Source organism: Macaca nemestrina, chromosome 10 (assembly GCF_043159975.1).
Source record: "Macaca nemestrina isolate mMacNem1 chromosome 10, mMacNem.hap1, whole genome shotgun sequence".
Taxonomy (NCBI): domain Eukaryota; kingdom Metazoa; phylum Chordata; class Mammalia; order Primates; family Cercopithecidae; genus Macaca; species Macaca nemestrina.
The window spans coordinates 16480551-16502302 of record NC_092134.1 but is presented as its reverse complement, the minus strand read 5'-3'; the positions used below and the strand labels follow the sequence as shown (position 1 = coordinate 16502302).

Below are 21752 nucleotides of genomic sequence, written 5' to 3'. Positions count from 1 at the left end.
ATGAGCCAATTCCTACAATACCATGCAAGCCTCATTTGGCTAAGCAAATTGGAAGTGTGATTTAAAGCAGACAATCATTCCTGATGGCTAATTTTTCAGCAATTTGTTTTCATACAAGCAACTTGAGTTTTTGGCTAGTCTAGAATTCATTAATTAGTCCAAGACCAATGCTAAGCAACAAACTTGTAAATATTCATCCAATTTAACAGACATATAACCAAATCTTCTCTTTCTCGGGATACTTTTATCAAAACAAATCAAATGGCAATTGGGAAATCTTTTTATGGTAAAAAGACCAAGTCCGAAAGTATAGTAGCTTCACTGAAGACTAGAAATAATTCCTGGGTTTTATCAGTGAAGGAAAGAAAATACTTCGCCTTTTCTAGCGTTTCTCAGAATGAGAGAGAATCTGAATCAAAATGAGTCATGTGTTCAGCCTTCCTCCTCATTTCCTTTAAAGCTCATTCAAGTGGAAAGCTCTTCAAGCAAAACAAGACCATCAGGAATTTCTTAATGTTTTCAAATGCTCATTATAATCCCTGAAACATTTACCCAATGATACTGAATGCTCACAGAACAAACCAGAGACATGAGAAGAGGCATAAAATCAAAAGGTGGACTACAGAAATCTGGCAAAGGGTACAAGAGCTTTGGAGAATGACAAATGAGTCCGTTATCTCAGACGAAGCCAGTAAAATCTTAGAGACACCATGAATAGAAGCCAGAAGAAGTGTGCTTGTATAATAAACATGTCTGGTGATTTTACGAAGAGAGCTACGACAACTGCCCAACCACAATAGCTGAGAGCCGAGGAGACAGTGATGAAAAGGCAAAAGACTTTCAGACGCTTTCGGCAGCAGGTGCAATAATATTTAATGCCCAAAGAGCGAAGCATTTAATGACGGCACGCTAATATGTATTGAGAGCCTGACAGCCTACAGATTTATTCATGTATTTTTAAACATTCACCTGCCTCATCCCCTTGAATCCTAAAATAAACAACGACTCCATCCCAGAACAAATTGCTACTTACTCTAAACAAGTGGTTACTGGAAAGCCTTAGTCATATTTCAAAGACGGGAGGAGGACCTTCTCTTAGGAGCTGGACTATTAGGACGCCACCAGACTTAAAAATAATTTTAAGCTTCCACTTAAGGAGCAAATGTACCAACCACATAGAAGAGATGCAAGTTAATTAGACCTTGATTTAATAAAAATGCTTCACCTCCCCTAACTTGTATAAATCTCACATTGACATTTTAAATACCATCATCACACCAAACAAAGCGTGACATAGCTTCATTTGAGTCTCTTCTCTTCTCCATTACCACCCCACCAAAAGGATCTCAGTGTGTATTTTCTAGTTTCCTTCTAACCGATCAGCTGCCATCCCACAGCTAGAGACATCACAGCTTCTGACCTGGGATGAGGTCCTGCATTTGGCCAGGCACAACTCAAAGTGATCTTCGACTGCCATGAAGAGGTTCTGGAATGCCACAGCTGCCCGGTTGAGGAAGCGCTCCAGGAGAAGTTGCTATGGAAACAAAAGTTAGTGCCTGTAATAAATTACCTAAGCCAGCAGAAGGTGACCTTGCCTATCTCTCCTAAACTAAGAGAATGCTGATACAGGGATGGGGAGGGGGGAAAGAGAAGGAGAAAAGAAGGGAGGGGAAGGGACACACGCATGCATACACGTGCATGCCAAAGCACCCTGGGTATCTTATTCATTAGATATGTGATTAGCAATACAATGGTCCATTCTGCAAAAGAACCATTCAAGCAACTGGGAACCACCTCCTTTCACGTTAGATAAAAGCTACTGTGCAGCAATTTCTGACACCTACAAACTTCCTGAGTTTTATTTTCAGAAGAGCCTCACATCAAGAGTCTAATGCTCATCATAAAACAAAGGCCAAAAGAAAACCGGAGTCGCAGAACCAGGAGCGACTCCCCATACCTTGTTGGGCTGCAGGCAGCAGGAGACACAGTACTCATAGGCGCTGCAGCAGCCGTTGGGCCAGCAGCCATCACAGCAGTACTGCTTCGTGCTAGGGACGTTGACGTTACAGCAGCCATTTACCAGCAAATCCTTCCTCTCACAAACGTAGCCTGAAAGTCAGAGACCAACCTTAGCATAAAACCAGCAGCCTTGCCACCTCCCTACCAGGGATGACCATGAAGCAGCAGTGAAAGTATAGAGACAGAAGCTGGAGTCTGGGGCATCATCCCAAGCACCGAAGAGCTGGAAACTGGACATAATGTGAGTCGGACTTGCTTTCCCCATGCAGTCATTGACAGGAAGCAGGCACTCCCCTGTTATCGCCAGGCTACACGTCGGAACCTACCTACACCTACTGTTTAGTCTGCTGGCACATGTTTGATTTCATCACCAGGTCAAGCTATAGCTACATTCTCCTGTTCTAATCTATGCAAGCCAACATCTCATCTGTGCATGAAGAAAAATGTCATTCTTTTCTAAACAAAAAGTTCAAAACAGAAAAAAAACCAAGGCACTGATTCACAAAAGTGAGATCCTTCTAGATTGAACAAACAAAGCACTCTTTACAAATATCTTTCAGACGCTCACTGCTTACTGAGTAATTTGGAGGATTATAAAAATAGAAATATTCACATCTAACTCTTATAAACTGATTTGTACGTGTACACGCCAGGGACTCAATCACCCCTCGGCCTTCGGGAATGCAGTTGCCTAATACTCAAGAAAGAAAAAAGCCTCCTAATCCCCTCCTTCAACTTTTTATAAATCCCATCATCTATATACACATGCCCCCTCCAACCCAGCCCATTCATGCCCAACTTTAGAGAAAAAAAAAATCTCCTTACAAAAGCTAATGTATTGTTCAGAGCTGCTAAACAGAGATTTCTCTACATCCTTCTGGGAATGGGACAGAAAAATGCAAGGATAAGTCCATAAGGGCCACCAATGGCCCTGAGGAAACTCCCAGGTGCACACATGAGCTCCCAGGTGCACGTTCAGGCCCACAGGTGCAGAGCAGCTGCTCCCCGCATCGCTGCATTGCAAATGCCCAGCTTCTTCATCCTCAGAGAAGGAGACTTGCTGAAGTATATATAAGGTTGTTTTCAGAAACTACTTTAGAAAACAAAGTCTGTTCAAAAGCAGGAGGCACCAGTAGAACAATGGTAATGAAGAAACTAAAAGGGCCCTCACTTAAGACTTGAGCAAATGAGGCCTATAGAGAACCAGGTTCCGGATACTTGGGAATCGGTGCCTTTTGTTGTAGTTGTTGTTGATGTTATTCTGTCTTCTAAATTAAGAGAGGATGATTCTAACGCTATAGTAAATGTTTCTTGGGATTCTTCCTATTTCTACTCATTTTCTTTACAGGGACTAGAAACCAACACAAAATGTAAATAAGTTAGTTAGCATTTTCCTCAAAATTCTGCTCAAAATAATAAACATACAGCAACTCTATATAATGTGACTTAAACTCTGCCAGTTGAAATTCTCTTTCTGCCCTTTACTTTTCATCTTGTAAGTGTAAGCATCTCAGGCATCCTTTTCTCCCCCCACTGCCAACTTATAGTATTCGGCCTTGAAATGCAGCTCTTTCTAAAGCTTGCTGAAAGCAAGCTCATCAAGAACTCTCACCTTGCATCAGACATCTACTCACTCAAATGTTATCTCCAACAAGGAGTCCTGTAAGATCACAACCTCATACTGTGTTGCTATTGCCTTGAAAATTAACTTCCAGCCTATTAAAAGTTTGTAAATGCAAATGATCTTACTTAATAATGTGTTACCCTGGCAATATTCACAGCAGCATCTGTTTGCTAAGAGGCGTAAGTTCTTACATGCTTTCTTTACTAAACTACTTACTTCACCCATATTCATGGAGAAAAATAAAACCTGTAGCTCTTGGATTTTTATTGATTGATTGATTCCTTCATTTCTGGACTCAAGGAGTCCAAGAGTCTGTCTCACCTAAATTAATCGAAAGAATATTCTTTCACTAGCTAAGATATAAGATGACAAACTGCGCTCACAACCCAGCGCTAAAACATTAGAGTGAGTGTGTAAGATTTCATGTGTTCTCACTGAGTGTCACACATCCTGTAAGAAGCTCTGAACTCCAAGTCAATGTCTGCCTATTGACTATGTCATCTTGTGGAAGTCACTTCCTTTTGCTAAACTTCACTCTGCTTGTTAAAAAACAAAACCCACATTATTTTCAGTATGATTTGCTTTTTCAAAGTGATCTTAAAAACATAGCTTGTCACTGGCATCACTGCTGAGTTGGGAATGCATTCTGGTACAAAACACTCTAACCTGAGGTGGGCAGTTTTCTTCCAGCTCCTTTCTTTATTTTCAAATAATCTCATCTCTGGTTTGGAGACTTTGAGATCTTTTTAAAGTGTTCTTATTTTGCAAGGAATGCAACCCCCGCTTTTTTAAGCAATAATGCACTGTGTTTTTTTCTTAATTTTTTTTTAGACAGGGCCTCACTCTGTCACCCAGGCTGCAGTGCCGTGGTGTAATCACAGCTCACTGCAGCCTTGACCTCCCCAGGCTCAGATGATCCTCCCACCTCAGCCTCCCGAGTAGCTGGGACTTGGGAGGCTGAGGTGTGCCACCTGCAGTGTGCCACCACATCCAGCTAATTTTTTATTTTTTATAGAGACAGTTTTGTTATGCTGCCCTGGCTGGTCTTGAACTCCTGGGCTTGAGTGCTCCTCCTGTCTTGGCCTCCCAAAGTACTGGGATTACAGGTGTGAGTCACCACATCGGCCTGTGGCTTTCATTTTCAAGACAGCAAGTGTCTTCATTTAGTTCAGATTCATTATGTATATGAAGATTCTAACACGTTACCTATAGCAATTTCTATACTGTCACGTTCATGATCCATTTGTTCTGAGACTTTTTGAAACAGGGCAAAATTTGCTCTTGAAAAAAAAAAAAAACGTGCTATTTGCAAACCACCAGCAGAAAAGAAAATCTGTAAAACAATCAGGGAACTTTACATACTGTTGGATATTTGACATTAGGAGAAATTGTTACTTTTTTTTGATGTGATAATGGTATCACGTTTATGGTTTATAAAAGTCTTTGGCAATGTTGGGCCAGTTCCTTAACCTTTGGTGCTATGTCTTCGCCTATAATATGAAGATAGCAGTATCCACCTCATAGGACTGCTGCGAAAATCAAAGGCGATAGCCCAGTGCCCAGCACATAGGAAGGGCTCCATGAGTGCATGCTAAGCACTAGCAGGAGTCTCACTGTTTGGGAAGACTCAACAATCTTTAAGTGGGAGGAGCTTAGCAGGTGTCTAGTCCACCACCTTGCCCAGGCACAGTCCTCTGACAGCTTACAAGGAAGTGGGAAAACCTTATCAAATAGATTTACATTTTCACTGTTAAGAGTCATACCTTTTGAATGTGTTTATAATTACTTTGAAATTATCTGGTCAGTCAACAAGTACACTTCTTGAGTGTCAACACAATGTGAATTTTACTCAGGTCACCACGAAGGAAAACTGAGCTCTTATCCTATAGAGTTCACCATCAAGATGAGAAAAAAAGATTGGCAAGATGGGGAAATAGTGAGGCTGGGGAGAGATTGTCAGAAGTGGCCTGGGGACTAATGCATGACATAGTGCTCATGCTGTAAGTTGTAGGCAGAAGGAACTTTTAAGAGTTAGAGTTATCAAAACAAGCTTCTCTGATGTTGAAGGGAACCTTGAATGATGAGTAGGGTATAGAAGACAAAAACCTGGGGAATGTTGCAAATGAGCGAGGAGGGGAAATGTGTTGCAGAGGAATCCCTAGTAAAACAAAAACCCTATGAATGGCCCAACCAGTCTACGCTCCTGATCGCCTGGAGAGGAAGGGAAGCCAGCCTCACCGAGTTCGTCCGTGATGAGGTGCTTCCCTTGAATGGAGTTGCGGCACTGATTGCTCGGACGACTGCTATTGCCCAAGTTAAACTGCACTTTCCACGGGATGGGCTGATTATGGTCATGAACCTGGAGGAGATTCCTATCTCTCACTGCCCTCTCCTCCTGCAAAGAAACCATAAGTGAGAAGGTTAAGTATCCAGTATCCTTTCTTACAATTTCACCAATTTTTCATAGAAGCTACAGTAAGAGGACAGAAATACTATAAAAGGCTTACACTACAGGAATCTGTACTCTCCTGGTACAAGCAAAGCCTGAGCCAAAGACATAAAATAAACCTGAAGGAAAAAGTAATAAGCTAGCGCTATGCTTCAAAACTAGCATACTTACATGCGTGGCTTCTGGATGACGTGAACATTATAAATGTGTATAAAAGTGTTAATTTTATGAAAAAATTGGAGAGGAAAAGTTTTGGACTTTTTCTTTCTGATGGCAAGTAATTAATTTAAAATATTTTTCATATTAAAACAAATACATTGTGGAACAGAACTTAAAATGTGAACGCACTTTTTAAAGAGCAGAAGAAACTTTTGTGACTCTCATCTCAGACATCTAGAGCACAAAGTCCCTTTCATTTGCAGTTACAGGTACTTTGGTGGAAGACGTTTGGGAAAATGTGAATTAGGAGTTTGATTTTAGGAGCAAAATGAAGCATGTCAACTTGCAAATTTCTTCTGTGAAGGACCACTGAGTATGTAACCCTCTGCCGAACACACCCGGGTCAGCCAGCCCTCTACCCATACAAGCAATTCGAAGAGTTGCCCTGGAGTCAAGAGTTTAAGACCATCTCTTCTGGCCTTGAAGAAGCTATGTCCAGTAGGAGTCAGCTTTCAAAACTACCTTTTCTATACTGTTATAATATTTTCTATACTGTTTAAAAAAAAAAAAAAAAAAAAAACCTAAGGAGGAAGCTGCCTAACTGCTAGAAAACAAGCCAAGCTTGAGAGAGCCTCTTCTGAATGCTTCAGTGGATTCCTGGATAACAAAGCAATAAGACTCCCTCCCAAAGGCTCTTTAATGTACTTGAAACATTCACTATTCTAACGGAGTTCTGCGGCTGTTACCTTTAAAAATAACCTGTTATGTGTCGCTTTTTAAGCAAAACAGGCTAATCTTGAAAATTTGATGAAGAGGCTTCTATACTTAAAAAATGGTGGCCGGGCGCGGTGGCTCAAGCCTGTAATCCCAGCACTTTGGGAGGCCGAGACGGGCGGATCACGAGGTCAGGAGATCGAGACCATCCTGGTTAACATGGTGAAACCCCGTCTCTACTAAAAAAAAAAATACAAAAAACTAGCCGGGCGAGGTGGCGGACACCTGTAGTCCCAGCTACTCGGGAGGCTGAGGCAGGAGAATGGCGTGAACCCGGGAGGCGGAGCTTGCAGTGAGCTGAGATCCGGCCACTGCACTCCAGCCTGGGTGACAGCGCGAGACTCCGTCTCAAAAAAAAAAAAAAAAAAAAAAAGGTAAAGATCTTTATAGTTACTAAAATTTATCTAGGAAAGTAATCTGGGAAGATCTATTAGTATTTTAAAAATACATATCTACATACACTGTGGCCCAGGAAACTCAGGTCTATCCTATGGAAAACACCAATGTATAGGGAAACACAGGGATGTTTACAACATGATCATTGCAATGGTATAAAAAACCTGAAACCCGCCAGGCGTGGTGGCTCATGCCTGTAATCCCAACATTTTGGGAGGCCAAGGCCGGTGGATCCCCTAAGGTCAGGAGTTTGAGACCAGCCTGGCCAACATGGTGAAACCCCACCTCTACTAAAAATACAAAAATTAGCCGGGCGTGGTGGTAGGAGAATTGCATGAACCCAGAAGGTAAAGGCTGCGGTGAGCCAAGATCACACCATTGCACTCCAGCCTGGGAGACAAGAGCAAAACTCCGTCTCAAAAACAAACAAACAAACAAACAAAACCCCTGACACCCCAGTAACAGAGAAATGACTGAATGAACACGGGTATAACAATACTGTTACAACCAAACTTAGATACGACTGACAGCTATTTAACTAGAGTAGCAGTTCTACAACCTGACTTTTGCACATTAGATTAACGAAGGCAGCATAAAAACAAATTCTGATTCCTAAGCCCACCTATGGGCAAGAAAAATCTGTGGAGACCTGGGAATCAGTATTTTTAAAGTACCTAGATGATTTCAATACAAAGACAGGGTTGCAGACCAGGGCATGACTATAGTGTATTATTAAGGGAAAAAGCAAGTTGCAGAATAATGTGCCTATCACACATATTATGATAATAATTATGATAACAAGCACATATAGGTTTGTAAGAGCTCAGATAATGGTATGGAAAGATATACAGTAGTCTCCCTTACCCATGGTTTTACTTTCTGAAGTTTAACAGTTATAGTTAACTGTGGTCCAAAAATATTAAATGAAAAACTGCAGAAGTAAACAGTTCCTAAGTTTTAAACTGACCACCGTTCTAAGTAGCATGGTGCAACCTCACGCCATCCCATTCAGTCCCGCCCGGGCTGTGCATCATTCCTTCATCCAGCATATCCATGTTAGTCACTTAGTAGTCACTCAGTTACCAGGTCGAAAAACAGTATGGAGAGGGTTTGGTACTAGCCGCAGTTTCAGGCTTCCACTGAGGGTCTCAGAACAGACAAGGGGGAACTACTATACTACAGACTATTAACATGGGAGGGACATATGTGGTTATTAAAATTATCTTTAATCATCTTGGGAATATTCTTTTTAATTTAAAATAAAGTGAAAACAACATTAAAAACGATTATTAACAACAGAAGGAAATTAAGTAAAGATTCTGTAGGAACTTTCTATTATACTTAGAACTTTTCTGTATATCTACAATTATTCAAAAAATTGTTTGAAAAACACAATTACCAACACTAAAGGCAAAAATTGTCCATAATCTCATCAACTTAAATAAATTCTATTTGTTTTTGCATATTAGCTTCTAGCTTTTGACCTCAACATTTATACAAATTAGGATGTTTTGCATTCAGCTCTTCTTGACACTAATTGGATAGTAAAACATTTCCAAGTCCCTACATTACCTTGATAATCACATTTTCGAGGCTATCTAATAATCCATCATGTTGATGTGCCATCATTTAGTAAACACATCTTCTATAGATCAACATCAGGCCCAGGTTTCTATTAGCACAGATAATATTGCATTAAAATGTGGAGTTTTTAAAACAATTCTCTTGAATAACTTGTAGTAAAACGCTATGTAGTGCCAAATGATTTCCCACATTATATCTACCATCTGTAATAGTACCAGCATTTAAATAACAGTGTTTACAATTTGACCACAACTCCACCGGTACCGGATTTTGTTCTTTAATTTACCGTCTTTCAAGGTGGCTTTAATTTCTATTCTGCCCCCTCCCTTTTGTTTCTTTGCAAAGAAAGAACTGGTACTAGCAGGACCAGGATGGGTCATACAAAAACAACATCCGTATTCCTCAGTCATTGTGAGAAGAGGAGCTAAGTGCAGGAGCCTTGGGAGTATAGGACAAATCACTTAGGTGCATGCTGCTTAACTACCTGTAAATTCATACTCTTCTGCTCCACTGGGACCCTATCAGTTAACTGCATCATCAAGCTATGTGCAAACTAAACTGAGCTGCAAATGCTACCCTAGATAAATTAATAGCCATAAAGACTATTAAGAGCTTGGTCAAAGTACAGGAAACTGGATTTTACGACAAGGTTAAAAGTGCCCTTAACATTACTCCCACGCTATCCTGTTGTTGTTTGGAAAGAAAACAAGAGTTCACGGTCAAGTGTGTCCCAGAAGGACCCCTGCCACATAATGACATTCCTGGTAAACAGGAAAGCAATTCTCCCAGCACTTCAATGCATTTTCAAACACGAATACTCAAGACCTTGCCAAAAGGATAGTGAAGGCATGTAGCAGAAATGACTTAGCAATGTTTGCTTTTTTGAAGGCCCAGTCTTGCAAAGGGTGCTGAGGGCACTCCTTCACAGGATAGGGGGCTTTCTACCTTTCCTGAACTGTTTCACCTATCCTATTAGGCTGTCTCAATTTTAAGCTTTTCTTCATATTTGTTTTTTTTTAATTCGAAATTCATTCAAAGGTATCTAGTTCTTACAGAATGCTAAGGATACAGAGACGAACGGCAGTCCGGTTCTGTATTCGAAGAGCCTCAGAGCTGTTGAGAAAGGGGTACATCCATACATCAGTGCAAAATCAAGCACTGCAGATGCTGTGACACATGTCCACGTGGGGTGTAGTAGGTACAAAGAGAAGAGCAGGAGCCAAAAGTACCTGAGGGCTTTCTTCCTAATTGTAAAGAGCTATAGAAACACACTGTGATTACGAATGTGTTGCTTTGTGTCTGACTTCAGAAGGGGTATATTCATAACTGTGCTGTATACTTTTCAGGAGTTATCACAGGTCAAGTGAGATAAATGTCCCACGTAAGCAGTAAAGCACGGAAACATAAGGCACTCTTGTCATTAGGAGAGACTTGCTTATGAACCTCAAAAAAAAACAGGGGAGGTGGAGAAAGGCCAGAGGGTACTCCAAATGTCTAGTATTTTGGGAAATGGCTAAATGCAGCCTGATAATGGAAATTTTTAGTTATAAAAATCATATTTCCAAACAGCTTTTAAAGATAGGGAAATACTTATATGTTAAGTGAAGAAACGGTATGCCTCAACTATACAAACAAAAAGTATGAAAAATGGCAGGAAGAAAACATGCCCAAATGCGAACAGTGGATGCCTTTGGTGAGATTACGGGTAACTGTTCCCCTCCTCTACCCTGTGCAACATGAGACAAACACTCTGAAATATATATATATATATCTTAGTAATCAGTGAAAAACAAAAAAATCCCCACCAAATTAGCAACTCTCATACTATATGATATATACTTCACTTTAGACAGTATCTAACTTAGCACCAGTTTACACTTAGCTCCTTTAAGGCTGAACATGTTCATGTACTTTCAAGGAGTTATGCAAACAGCGCTGAGACTTTCAGAAAGTCTCATTTGAACACGTATGAGAACATCTGGTTACACAAGAGGAACTCTAAGGACCCTTCCAACTCCCAAGATCGAAACTTGTTTAATCTCAGATCAAATGCCTCGATAGTTAAGCCCGCCCTGCCGCTAGATCATGTCATCTTGTTTTGTTTCCTTCGTAACATACATCATTATCTGAAATCACCTTGCTTATTTACTATCTCTCCTCCTTACCCGCTAGCGCAATATAGGCTCTTGGAGGGGAGAGACGTCATCTGCTTTGCCCACTCTGTCTCCGCCATCCAGCAGAACAGTGCCTGGCACACAGTTGGTGTTATCTGTTAAATAAATGCACCCAAGAAACCTGGTACCATTCACCATTCCCAACCCTTCCCTCAATGGCATCCCCAACATCATCACTGATTTCTCCTGTCTCCCAACTCTACAATTTAAGTTATCCCCCTAAGCATTAATTAACATGAAAACCAAAGAAAAGAGGAATTCAAAGCAGCAGAGAGGATAACCAACTATTCTCCAGGCAAAAGCTGCCGCATCTGCTCCACGAGTTTCCAGTCTCACTGCAGCGGAGCTAAGGGGCACGAGGAGCTTCACAGTGTTCATAGCCTCTTCTCAATCAATGCTACACACCCTGGACCCGTACATTCCATCTCACCATCTCCATTTTACAGAGGAAGAACCCCAACTCCCTCAAGGCCCACAGCTAGGGAGTGGAAGACCCCCCAAACTGAGGCCAGCTGAGCAGGAGTGCCTGTGCCGGAGCACTCAGAACAGCGGGGCTCAAAGTCTTTGGTCCTGGAACCCTTTCTAATCTTTTTTCTTTTTTTTGAGATGGAGTCTCGCTCTGTCGCCCAGGCTGGAGTGCAGTGGCCGGATCTCAGCTCACTGCAAGCTCTGCCTCCCGGGTTCACGCCATTCTCCTGCCTCAGCCTCCCGAGTAGCTGGGACTACAGGCGCCCGCCACCTTGCCCGGCTAGTTGTTTGTATTTTTTTTTTTTTTAGTAGAGACGGGGTTTCACCGTGTTAGCCAGGATGGTCTCGATCTCCTGACCTCGTGATCCGCCCGTCTCGGCCTCCCAAAGTGCTGGGATTACAGGCTTGAGCCACTGCGCCCGGCCACCCTTTCTAATCTTAAAAATTACTGAGGACCTCAATACGTGGGTTTATGTGAGTTATGGCTATTGATGCCTACCATATTGAAAATTAAAACATAAATCCTTAAAATGTTTATTTTAGATCATTTTTATTCATTTAAAAACAAAAATGAATTCAGTACATGAGTTTTTTTATGAAAAAACACTTAAAAAAAACATAGTAAGGAGAGGAGCAATATTTTTATATTTCTGCAAACTTTTTAATGTCTCCCTTAATGGAAGACAGCTGAATCTCCGAAGCGACCTCTATATTCAATCTGTCACAATATATTGTCTGCGTTGGAGCACACGAAGAAAATCTATTTCACACAGATGTGTAGTTGGAAAAGGGAGGACTACTTTAATAACTTTCACAGAAAATTATGGATAATACTGTACCATACTTGACACTAAATACTACACCAGAATTTGACAACTGCAGGTTACTAAAAGTTCACTGCACACAGTGCAGCCAGTTTGGAGAACAGTTGTGCAGTTCCTCAAAAAGTTCAACACAGATTTACCATCTGACCCAGTAATGCCACTCCTAGGAATATACCAAGAGAAATGAAAACATGTCCACACGAAAACTTGTAAATGAAGGTCTGTAACAGCATTATTCATAATAACTAAAAGGTGGAAACAACCCAAATGTCTCTCAACGAAGAATGAATAAAGAAAATGTGACAGATGCACGCGACGGAATATTATTCGGACATAAAAATGAAGTGCTAATACATGCTAGGACATGGATGAACTTTGAAAACATTATGCTAAATGCAAATGCCAGTCAAAAAAGACCACACATTATAGAATGTCAATTATATGAAATATCTAAAATAGGCAAAAGTATAGAAACAAAGTAGATTACTGAATGCTGAGGACTGAGGGGTAGGGGGAAGAAGATGATTAAAATGTTTTAAAACTACTGGTTTGTGAATATACTACTTTTTAATTTTTTTTTTTTTTTTTTTGAGACAGAGTCTTGCTCTGTCACCCAGGCTGGAGTGCAGTGGTGGATCCTGGCTCAGTGCAACTTCCGCCTCCCAGGTTCAAGTGATTCTCCTCACTCAGGCTCCCGAATAGCTGGGATTACAGGCATGCGCCACCACACCCTGCTAATTTTTGTATTTTTAGTAGAGACAGGGTTTCACCATGTTGGCTAGGCTGGTCTCAAACTCCTGACCTCAGGTGATCTATCTGTCTCAGCTTCCCAAAGTGCTGTGATTACAAGTGTGAGCCACCATGCCCAGCCTGTGAATATACTACAAATCAGCATTATATACTTTAAATGGGTGAACTGTATGATATGTGAATTATATCTCAATAAACCTTACCAAAAAACCCAGTTTCTTCAGCCCAACGTGGCATCTGAAACCATATCAATGAATTTTTCATAAACTGTTCAAATCCATGAGTCTGTCTTGCACATTGAACAGATCTTATGCAGATCTTCTAATTGACACATTTTCATTATACAATACTAAAAAAATCACATTTGTTAATATCACCAGGGATTTAATCTTTAGGTGTTAGAAAGTTACAAGCTAAGGGTAGCAGATACACATCTTCCAAAATTCTAATTTTCACTTGAAAGCTTAAATATTATCATTGGTAAATAATGTCAGATGTTTTCTGTAAAGTAACAAGCTCACTTCGTTTTCAAGAAAACGTCTACCAAATACCCAAATCTGAATAACTAGTGTTACCAGTTGTTCTTTCAAGAAAAAATAGTGTTCCATGAAAAAAAATGGCTACTTAAGCTTGCAGCTCAATTGCCAAAGCTCTTCCTCAAGACACCCATCATATTTCTGTAGGCAGAACGCACTGTTACGCATACTTCCCGTTTCATTATACAGAAAAGATATGTACTTGGGGATCAAAATTTAGCAAAAGTAGTAAGTTTGACTGCTTCATTCTTAAGTGAAATTAGTACTTTTTTTAAAACTACAAGTATGGGCATGAAGAATACGATAACTAGCAGCAGAGTCTGCTGCCGCTGCTTTGATCCTCACTAAAGTACCGGCTCGACCCCTCCAGGACTTCTGCACCATCAGTGCAGAAACCCAAGTGTCAACAAGGTGAAAAAAGCAAACAATATTTTGTTGTTATTCTGAAAATAATTCTGGCCTTGCAGATCCCCTGAAAGAGTCTCAGGGACCCTCTGGGGTCCACAGACCACATTTTGGAACCCAGTGGGTTAGGATATTACAAAAAACTAAAGGCTAGGTGCAGTAGCTCATGCCTGTGATTCCAGCACTCTGGGAGGCTAGGCCAGTCCATTGCTTAAACCCAGGAGTTTGACACCAGCCTGGAAAAAAATAATGAGGGCCCATATCTACCAAAAAAATTAATTAATTAATTAGCTGGGTGTGATTGTGCACGCCTGTAGTTCCAGCTACTCGGGAAGTTGAAGTGGGAGGATCCCTTGAGCCTAGGAGTTCAAGGTTGCAAAGAGCTATGGCGGTGCCACTGCACCCCAGCCTGGATGATAGAGCAAGACCCTGTACCAAAAACAAACAAATAAACAAAACCAAATTTAAAAAAATCCTAAGCCTCAGTGGCTTCACAGAAGATTGTTTCTTGCTCATGCTACAAGTCTAACATGGGTAAGCCGAGGGGTTCTGCTCATCCTAGTCCCTCAGGCTGAAAGAGGCCCCCTCTCAGCACATGGCCTCCATGGTCACTACGGCTTCTGCCTGCAAGTGACAATTCACATGGTATAAGCCAACGCAGGCCACACAGCCACCCTCCTTCAAAGAGGGTGGGAGCCAATCCCACCATGTGCCCAGAGAAGGATGACCAACTCCTTATGAACAACCCTGGTAACTACTACCCCAGGAGATCAGGGACGGACATAATGAGTCACTGAGTGGTCCAGTGGAGAGCAGATCCCAAGACCTAAAGGACTGCAGCTTGGCTCAGTTAGTTCCCCAACTGCTGCTGGACCAGACACAGAACCAGTGCTGATAAGTATCCTGGTATTTCAAGAGAAGCCAGAAGAAAGGATTTATATAAAATCTCATATATTTTTAATCCCATTTTTAAACATACTGGCCAGGCAGTGGCTCACACCTGTAATCCCAGCACTCTGGGAGGCCGAGGCAGGTGGATCGCTTAAACTCAGGAGTTCAATACCAGCCTGAGCAACCTAGTGAAACCCCATCTCTACTAAAAATACAAAAGGCTGTACGCAGTGGCTCATGCCTGTAATTCCAGCACTTTGGGAGGCTGAGGTGGGCAGATCATCTGAGGTCAGGAGTTCAAGACCAGCCTGGCCAACGTGGCGAAACTCCGTCTGTACTAAAAACACAAAATTAGCTGGGCATCGTGGTGCACGCCTGTAATCCCAGCTACTTGGGAGGCTGAGGCAGGAGAATTGCTTGAACCTGGGAGGAGGAAGTTGCAGTGCATCACTGCACTCCAGCCTGGGTGACAGAGTGAGACTCCGTCTCAAAAAACAAACAAAAGAAGAAAACAATAAAAAACCATGCAAGCAAAACCAAAGCTGCATGTAACCCATTTCATCTCTATCGTGATGGTCACAAATTGAGAATGTGGGCTTTAAAATCACGTGGCTCTGAATCAGAGTCCCAGCCTGAGCCATTACAAAGAAATAATAGCCCTAAGCACAAGGAATTCCTACAGAGTGAGAGACATCCAGTAATAAAATGGTCAGAGGACATGATAAGGCCACTTAAGATGCAGAACAGTCAAATTACCAAAACCAGTAAGATGTTCATCTTCAACCACTAGTCAGGGAAATATACAGCACAGTAATAATGATGGGGAATAAATCTGTAAGCTTATCTGAAGAAACTGTTTTAGGTGTTACTGAAGGACACAAAAGAACGCAGGATGTGGAGGGGGAGACACGGATACTGGTGATCCTGACCCTGTGAAGGCCCAGGCTAACATGTGTGCTCGTCTCAGTTTTTCTCTGAGACAGAGTCTCTCTCTGTCGCTCACCCTGGAGTGCACTGGCGCGATCTCGGCTCACTGCAACCTCCGCCTCCAGGGTTCAAGCGATTCTCCTGCCTCAGCCTCCTGAGTAGCTGGGACTACAGGCACCTGCCACGCCTGGTTAATTTTTTTTGTATTTTTAGTAGAGATGGGATTTCACCATGTTAGCCAGGATGGTCTCAATCTCCTGACCTCATGATCCGCCTGCCTCAGCCTCCCAAAGTGCTGGCAATTACAGGCATGAGCCACTGTGCCTGGCTTCATCTTAGTTTTTAACAAAGAAGTTTAAAAAGTAATAAAACAAAATAGAAAAATAGGAAAAAAAGCATATAGAATAAGGATATAAATAAGAAAAATATTTTTGTACAGCTGTACAATGTGTTTTCAGCTAAGTGTTAATACAACAGCCAAAAAGTTAAAAAAAAATTAAAGTTTATAAAGTAAAAACATTACAGTAAGCAAATGTTAACTTATTATTAAAGAAAAATCTTCAAACAATGTAGAGCGGCCTGTGTGGACAGCTGACAGTAGCACTTAGTAACCCGCTAGGCCTTCACGCTCACTCACCACTCACTCACTGACTCATCCAGAACAACCTTCAGTCCTGCAAGCTCCACTCATGGGAAGTGCTCTTTACGGGTGTACCATTTTTACTCTTAGATTTTTTGAAACAGAGTCTCACTCTGTTGCCCAGGCTGGAGTGCAGTGGTGTGATCTTGGCTCACTGCAACCTCCACCTCCCAGGTTCAAGTGACTCTCCTGCCTCAGCCTCCCCCATAGCTGGGATTACAGGCATGCACCACCACGCCTGGCTAATTTTTATATTTTTAGTAGAGATGGGGTTTTGCCATATTGGCCAGGCTGGTCTCGAACTCCTGACCTCAAGTGATCTGCCTGCCTCAGACTCCCAAACTCCTAGGATTACAGGCATGAGCCACCACACCCAGCCCATTTTGTATCTTTTATACAGTATTTTTAACTGTACCTTTTCTATGGTTAGATATATTTAGATCCACAAATACCTCCCATTGTGTTGCAATCGCCTACAGTATTCAGTACAGTCACATGCTGTACAGACTTAGGGCCTAGGAGCAAAAGGCTATGCCACACAGCCTAGGGGTGTAGCACAATCACCTAAAGATGCATTTTTCAAAATCTTGAGCGACGCATGACTATAATTTTAAAATGAAGAGGATGTGTCAGGGTAGTGAAAAGGTGGTTGTAGGGAAGGTGACAGAGTGGACAGCACCTGAGCCAAGAGGTGAAAGGTTAGCAGAAGTATGCCAGACTGAAAAGAAACATTCATCCCAGTTAAAAAGGCTCACTTGTTTGTTCAATCAATATTTGGATTCCCATGAAGTGGCTGGCAGTATCCTAGGGGCTGGAGAGTCTATGAACAAGACAGACAAGGTCTCTGTACTCAAGAATATCATAGTCTAAAAGAAAGAATGAGGCAAGACAGATAAACAAGTAAATGAACAAGAAATGTTCAGTTTGTGATGCCTACCACGAAGAAAATAAAGCAGGTTTATGAGCAAGGAATTGAAGTAATGTACACCATGTCATCAGGTATGGTCTGAAATAGCAACAGTCTGACCTGAAATGACACAAAAGATTCAACCATGCAGAGATCCTGGAAGAGAATCCAGAGTTTTCTCTGAGAATGTTACCTGGGGAAAGTGCCATGATCCCATCTTTTTAAAGATTATCACCCCTACTGCTGGGAAGAGAAGAAGACAAGAATGGAAGCAGAGACTTGCTCCTGGGCTACTGCAATGGTCCAGACGAGAGATGCCAGTGGCTTGGCCTAGGGTGACAGCAGTGACACTTCGAAGAAATGAGCAGATTCAGGATACACTCTGGAGGCAGAGCCAATATTGTAGATACAGGGAGTGAGAGGAGAAAAAAACAAATGAAGTGGCTTGAATACCTGGCAAACAGTAATGCCACTGAGTGAGACTGGGAAGACTCGGAAGGAACGAGTGCTGGCAGAGAATCAAGAGTTCTGTTTGGTTCAAATACGAACACACTCAACGTCAACTAGAAAATAGGAGGGTAGTTTCCAGGGGCTGGGGGAAAGGGAGAAACGAAGATTTATTGTTTAATGAATATAAAGTTTCAGTTTCTAGAAGAGTTATGGAAGTGGATGGTGGTGATGGTCGCACAGCGTTAAGGATGTATTTAATACCACTGAACTGCACACTTTAAAAATGGTTAAGATGGGGCCGGGCATGGTGGCTGACGCCTGTAATCCCAGCACTTTGGGAGGCCGAGGCAGGTGGATCACTTGAGGTCTGGAGTTCAAGACCAGCCTGGGCAACAAGAGTGAAACTCGGTCTTAAAAAATAAATAAATAAATAAAAAATAAAAAGATGGGAAATTTTATGTCGTATTTTACCACAATAAAAAAAATTTGGAAAAAAAAAGATATCAACTAGGCAATCGGATATAAGAACTTGGGGATTTCTAGGACAGATCTAGGCTGTTATCAACTACGGGCATCAACAGCATACCTCCAGAGATCACCTGAGTATTTAAACAATGGCCCAGAGATCACCTGAGTCAGATAGAGAGGAAGGCAGAGGACGGAGTCCTGGCGCACACCACCACTCAGGGGTCCACAAGACAGACAAGGGACAACATACGACTGTGAGGAGGTGTCTGAGGTGGCAGAAAACACAAGTCACAGAAGTCTGGTAATTCACATGATCGCCCAGACATCCCGGCCAATAAAAGAGACTTACAACACTTAGCCTCTCTGTTTGCCTAAGGTAAACTGGGAAGTCAGGTACAATTCCCTATTCTTCCCTTTTCACAGCTCCCCTGCCAATCCACTAAACGTAGAGTGACCACATAGTTTTATCAATGTTCATTTATATATTTTATTTACACACTTGAGCTTTGAGAGTAAAAAGAAGGGCTTTTTATAACCATGTCAGGACAACAGCATAACCCAGGGTTATCCTGGGTGCACTCTGGAGCGTAACCACCCCTTCTACACAACTAAGCACTCAACCCGGACTTCTAGACAAACTTATTAATGCTTTGGGTAAGACTTCCCCACCCAAGCTCCTTGCTTTCTCCAGGAAATTGTCCCAGAAATTCTCACATGGAAGAAAAATGAAGGGGTGCAGTGTGTTGGAGGGGTGGAATTCCACCAATCAAGTTATGCACAAAAAGCATAAAAGGAACTGTGAGTCCTTTTGAGTCACCCGGGAGGACACAGAAACCCCAAATTAAACGAAGGGCATCCATGCCAGCGTTGGCCGACACTTGCCACCTGTGTCTTGGTTTCTCCCACTGTAATACTGGGAACCCCACCTCTCCCAGGGCTGCCGCGAGGATGAAGCGCGCATATGTACGCCCTCTCTTAGCTCTGGACCGGGTAGGTGAAAAGCAGCGAGGTGTTCATAGAAGCAGTCACCACTGCTGAAGGGTCCTCAACTCGGGGTTCTAGTCCCAGCTCTGCCCTGGCCTAGCAACCCCTTCCCGCTTCAGGTACCAACGCGGTGAGCAGGTCCCTCACCCGTGCTGAGACTGGGACAGGAATGCGCACCTCTCCCCACCCTCGGACGCTCCGGCGGCGCGGCTGCAGACGCCGGGAGGTCGACAAACGCGAGGAGTAAGGAAAAGGAGGAGGAAGGGAAGGAAGGAGGAAGGAATGGAGAAAAGGAAGGAAGGAGGAAGAACGAAGTGAGGAAAGAGGAAGAAGAAAGGGAGAAAGAAGGGCAAAAGAAAGGAGGATGGAAGGAGGAAGGAGAGGAAGGAAGGAAGGAGAAAGGGGAGGAAGAAGGAAAGGAACGTTAGAAGGGGAGAAAGGAGGGAATTAGGGAAGAAAGAAGGGAAGGAAGAGAAGGAAGAACGAAGTGAGGAAAGAGGATATCAGGGAAGAAAGGAGAGAGGAAAGGAAGAAGGAAGGGAGAGAGGGACAGAAAGGAGGACGGAAGGAGGAAGGGGAGGAAGAAAGACGGAAGGGAAGGGGGAGGAAGAAGGGGAGGAAGGAATAAAGGGAAGGGGAAGGAAGGAAAGGGGGAGGACGGAAGTAGGGGAAAGGTAAGGAAGAAAGGGAGGCAGGAAGAAGGGAAGGAAGGAAGGAGGAAGGTAAGAAAGGAGGGGAGGCAGGAAGAAGGGAAGGAAGGAAGGAGGAAGGTAAAGGAGGGGAGGCAGGAAGAAGGGAAGGAAGAAGGAAGGACAGGAAGGGGGAAAGAAATGAAGGGAAGGGGTAAGTTAAGGGGTGGGAAGACAGGGAGGAAGGAAAAAAGGAGGAAGGTAACGAAGGAAGGGAGGCAGGTAGAAGGGAAGGAAGGAAAGAGAAAGTAAAGGAAAGGGGAGGAAGGAAGGAAGAAGGGAAGGGGAGGAGGGGAAGGGCGGCCACTGACCTGCTTGAAGGTGCTGCTGAGGAAGTAGACGAGCGACAGCCCGAAGACCAGGGCGAGCACCCACCTCTTCCGCAGAAGCCGGCGCCACACCATGGCCGCCAGGTTCACCATCCCGGCGCGGACTTGGGGCGCGGCGGCCGGGGCGCGGAACGCGGCAGGCCCGGGGCCCGGGCGGCATGGCCCCTACCCCTACGCGCCCGGCAGCCCCATCCCTCCAGGAGGGCGCCGGCCCCGCGGCCCGCGGCCCAGTCGGCTCCCGGCAGCCCTTAGCGCAGCCCCACGTGACCCCGCCCTACGCCCCCGCCTCCGCTCCGCAGCGACCTGGGCTAGTCGCGCAAGATCTCCTCATAATTGGTCCCTGCGGAGCGGTGGCTTCCTATTGGTTAATTGCAGGAAAAGGGGGCTGGCAATCGCGTGAGTGCAGCGGGCGTAGCCGTGCACGGGTCCTAGCGCCGAACCCGGCGATGGTGCGAAACCACCGAATAGGAGGCCGGAAGCATCGGAAGTCACGTGCTGCCTGGGCTGCGCGGGTGATTGGCTTGGCTGGACCTGAATGAGGCGGCTGTGATTGCTGAATTGTCTGGGCAGGTAAAAAGAGAACGCATTTTTTTTTCTTTTCTCCCAGCATGGTCTGTGTAGTCTCTTGCCCTTGCAGTCCCAGAGCGTTTTGCGCTGTGTGTTGGTTGCAAGGATGAAAAGCGCTCGCGACGTTGTGCCCGAAGTGCACCTGCCGGCTTCCAGTCCAAGTGATGCAGGCGATGCTCCGCTGAGTGCATTTCGATGCAGTCCTGTAACGGGCCCCGGGGGCGCAACTTGAACCATCGCAAGCCTCGAAAAGTCTAGGTGCAGTCCTTCAAAGGGACATACGGAGCAGAGGGTTAAAAGGCGTTTCATTCATTCAGATGCATCCCGCGTGCAAAATGTATTCCAGAATTATGTACGGCCTGCTTCCAACAGAGAATCCGAAGCCCCTTCCAATACAAGCATTCGAAAGTAGAGGCTCGAGCATTCGATTTAGGAGGCGGTGTTAAATGTGTGGATGAGAACTTTGGAATACTGAATTTTATTTTTCCCCCAAAGATTTGCAATGTGGGATAATGGGGGGAGGGGCGAGAGGGAGATTAAGTTGAGATTGTAAATTCTTGAAAAATATTTATATAATGACCTTTTCTTTATATACGAAGATGCTGCTGCCGAGCAGTTTGTTACCTAATTTTTCAAAAGAGAAAAGGGGCTTCACTGGCGGGTCGTTTCTAACCAGTGGCCCTAGTGACACCATTGCTGCCCCCTCAGGAAGTCTGGTCAGGATTAGGAAGTCATTCA

General features: G+C 43.5%; 2 protein-coding genes across 14 annotated transcripts in view; one reads left to right on the top strand and one right to left on the bottom strand.

Annotated features, from left to right (window-relative positions):
- The window catches only part of SPRING1 (SREBF pathway regulator in golgi 1), a 138283-nt gene extending 117549 nt beyond the window's left edge, over positions 1-20734 (bottom strand). For 6 of the 10 annotated variants that reach the window (XR_011608795.1, XM_071071006.1, XM_071071008.1 and 3 more), the window contains exons 1-4: positions 20430-20688; positions 5882-6038; positions 1958-2109; positions 1421-1534 (exon numbers count right to left, since the gene is read on the bottom strand). Coding sequence is in view for 9 of the 10 variants with exons in the window: in XM_071071006.1 (XP_070927107.1) it covers positions 1421-1534; positions 1958-2109; positions 5882-6038; positions 20430-20540 (534 nt within the window). In the remaining variant the exon portion in view is untranslated. Of the gene's footprint in view, positions 1-1420; positions 1535-1957; positions 2110-5881; positions 6039-20429 lie in introns of all 10 variants that reach the window. The other 4 variants (XM_071071009.1, XM_011764545.2, XM_024797093.2 and 1 more) reach the window with 4 other exon arrangements.
- Positions 20735-20848: 114 nt separating this feature from the next.
- The window catches only part of LOC105495201 (ring finger protein, transmembrane 2), a 108438-nt gene continuing 107534 nt past the window's right edge, over positions 20849-21752 (top strand). For all 4 annotated transcript variants that reach the window (XR_011608794.1, XM_011764496.3, XM_011764507.3 and 1 more), the window contains exon 1: positions 20849-21017. The gene's annotated coding sequence lies outside the window, so the exon portion shown is untranslated. The remainder of the gene's footprint in view (positions 21018-21752) is intronic.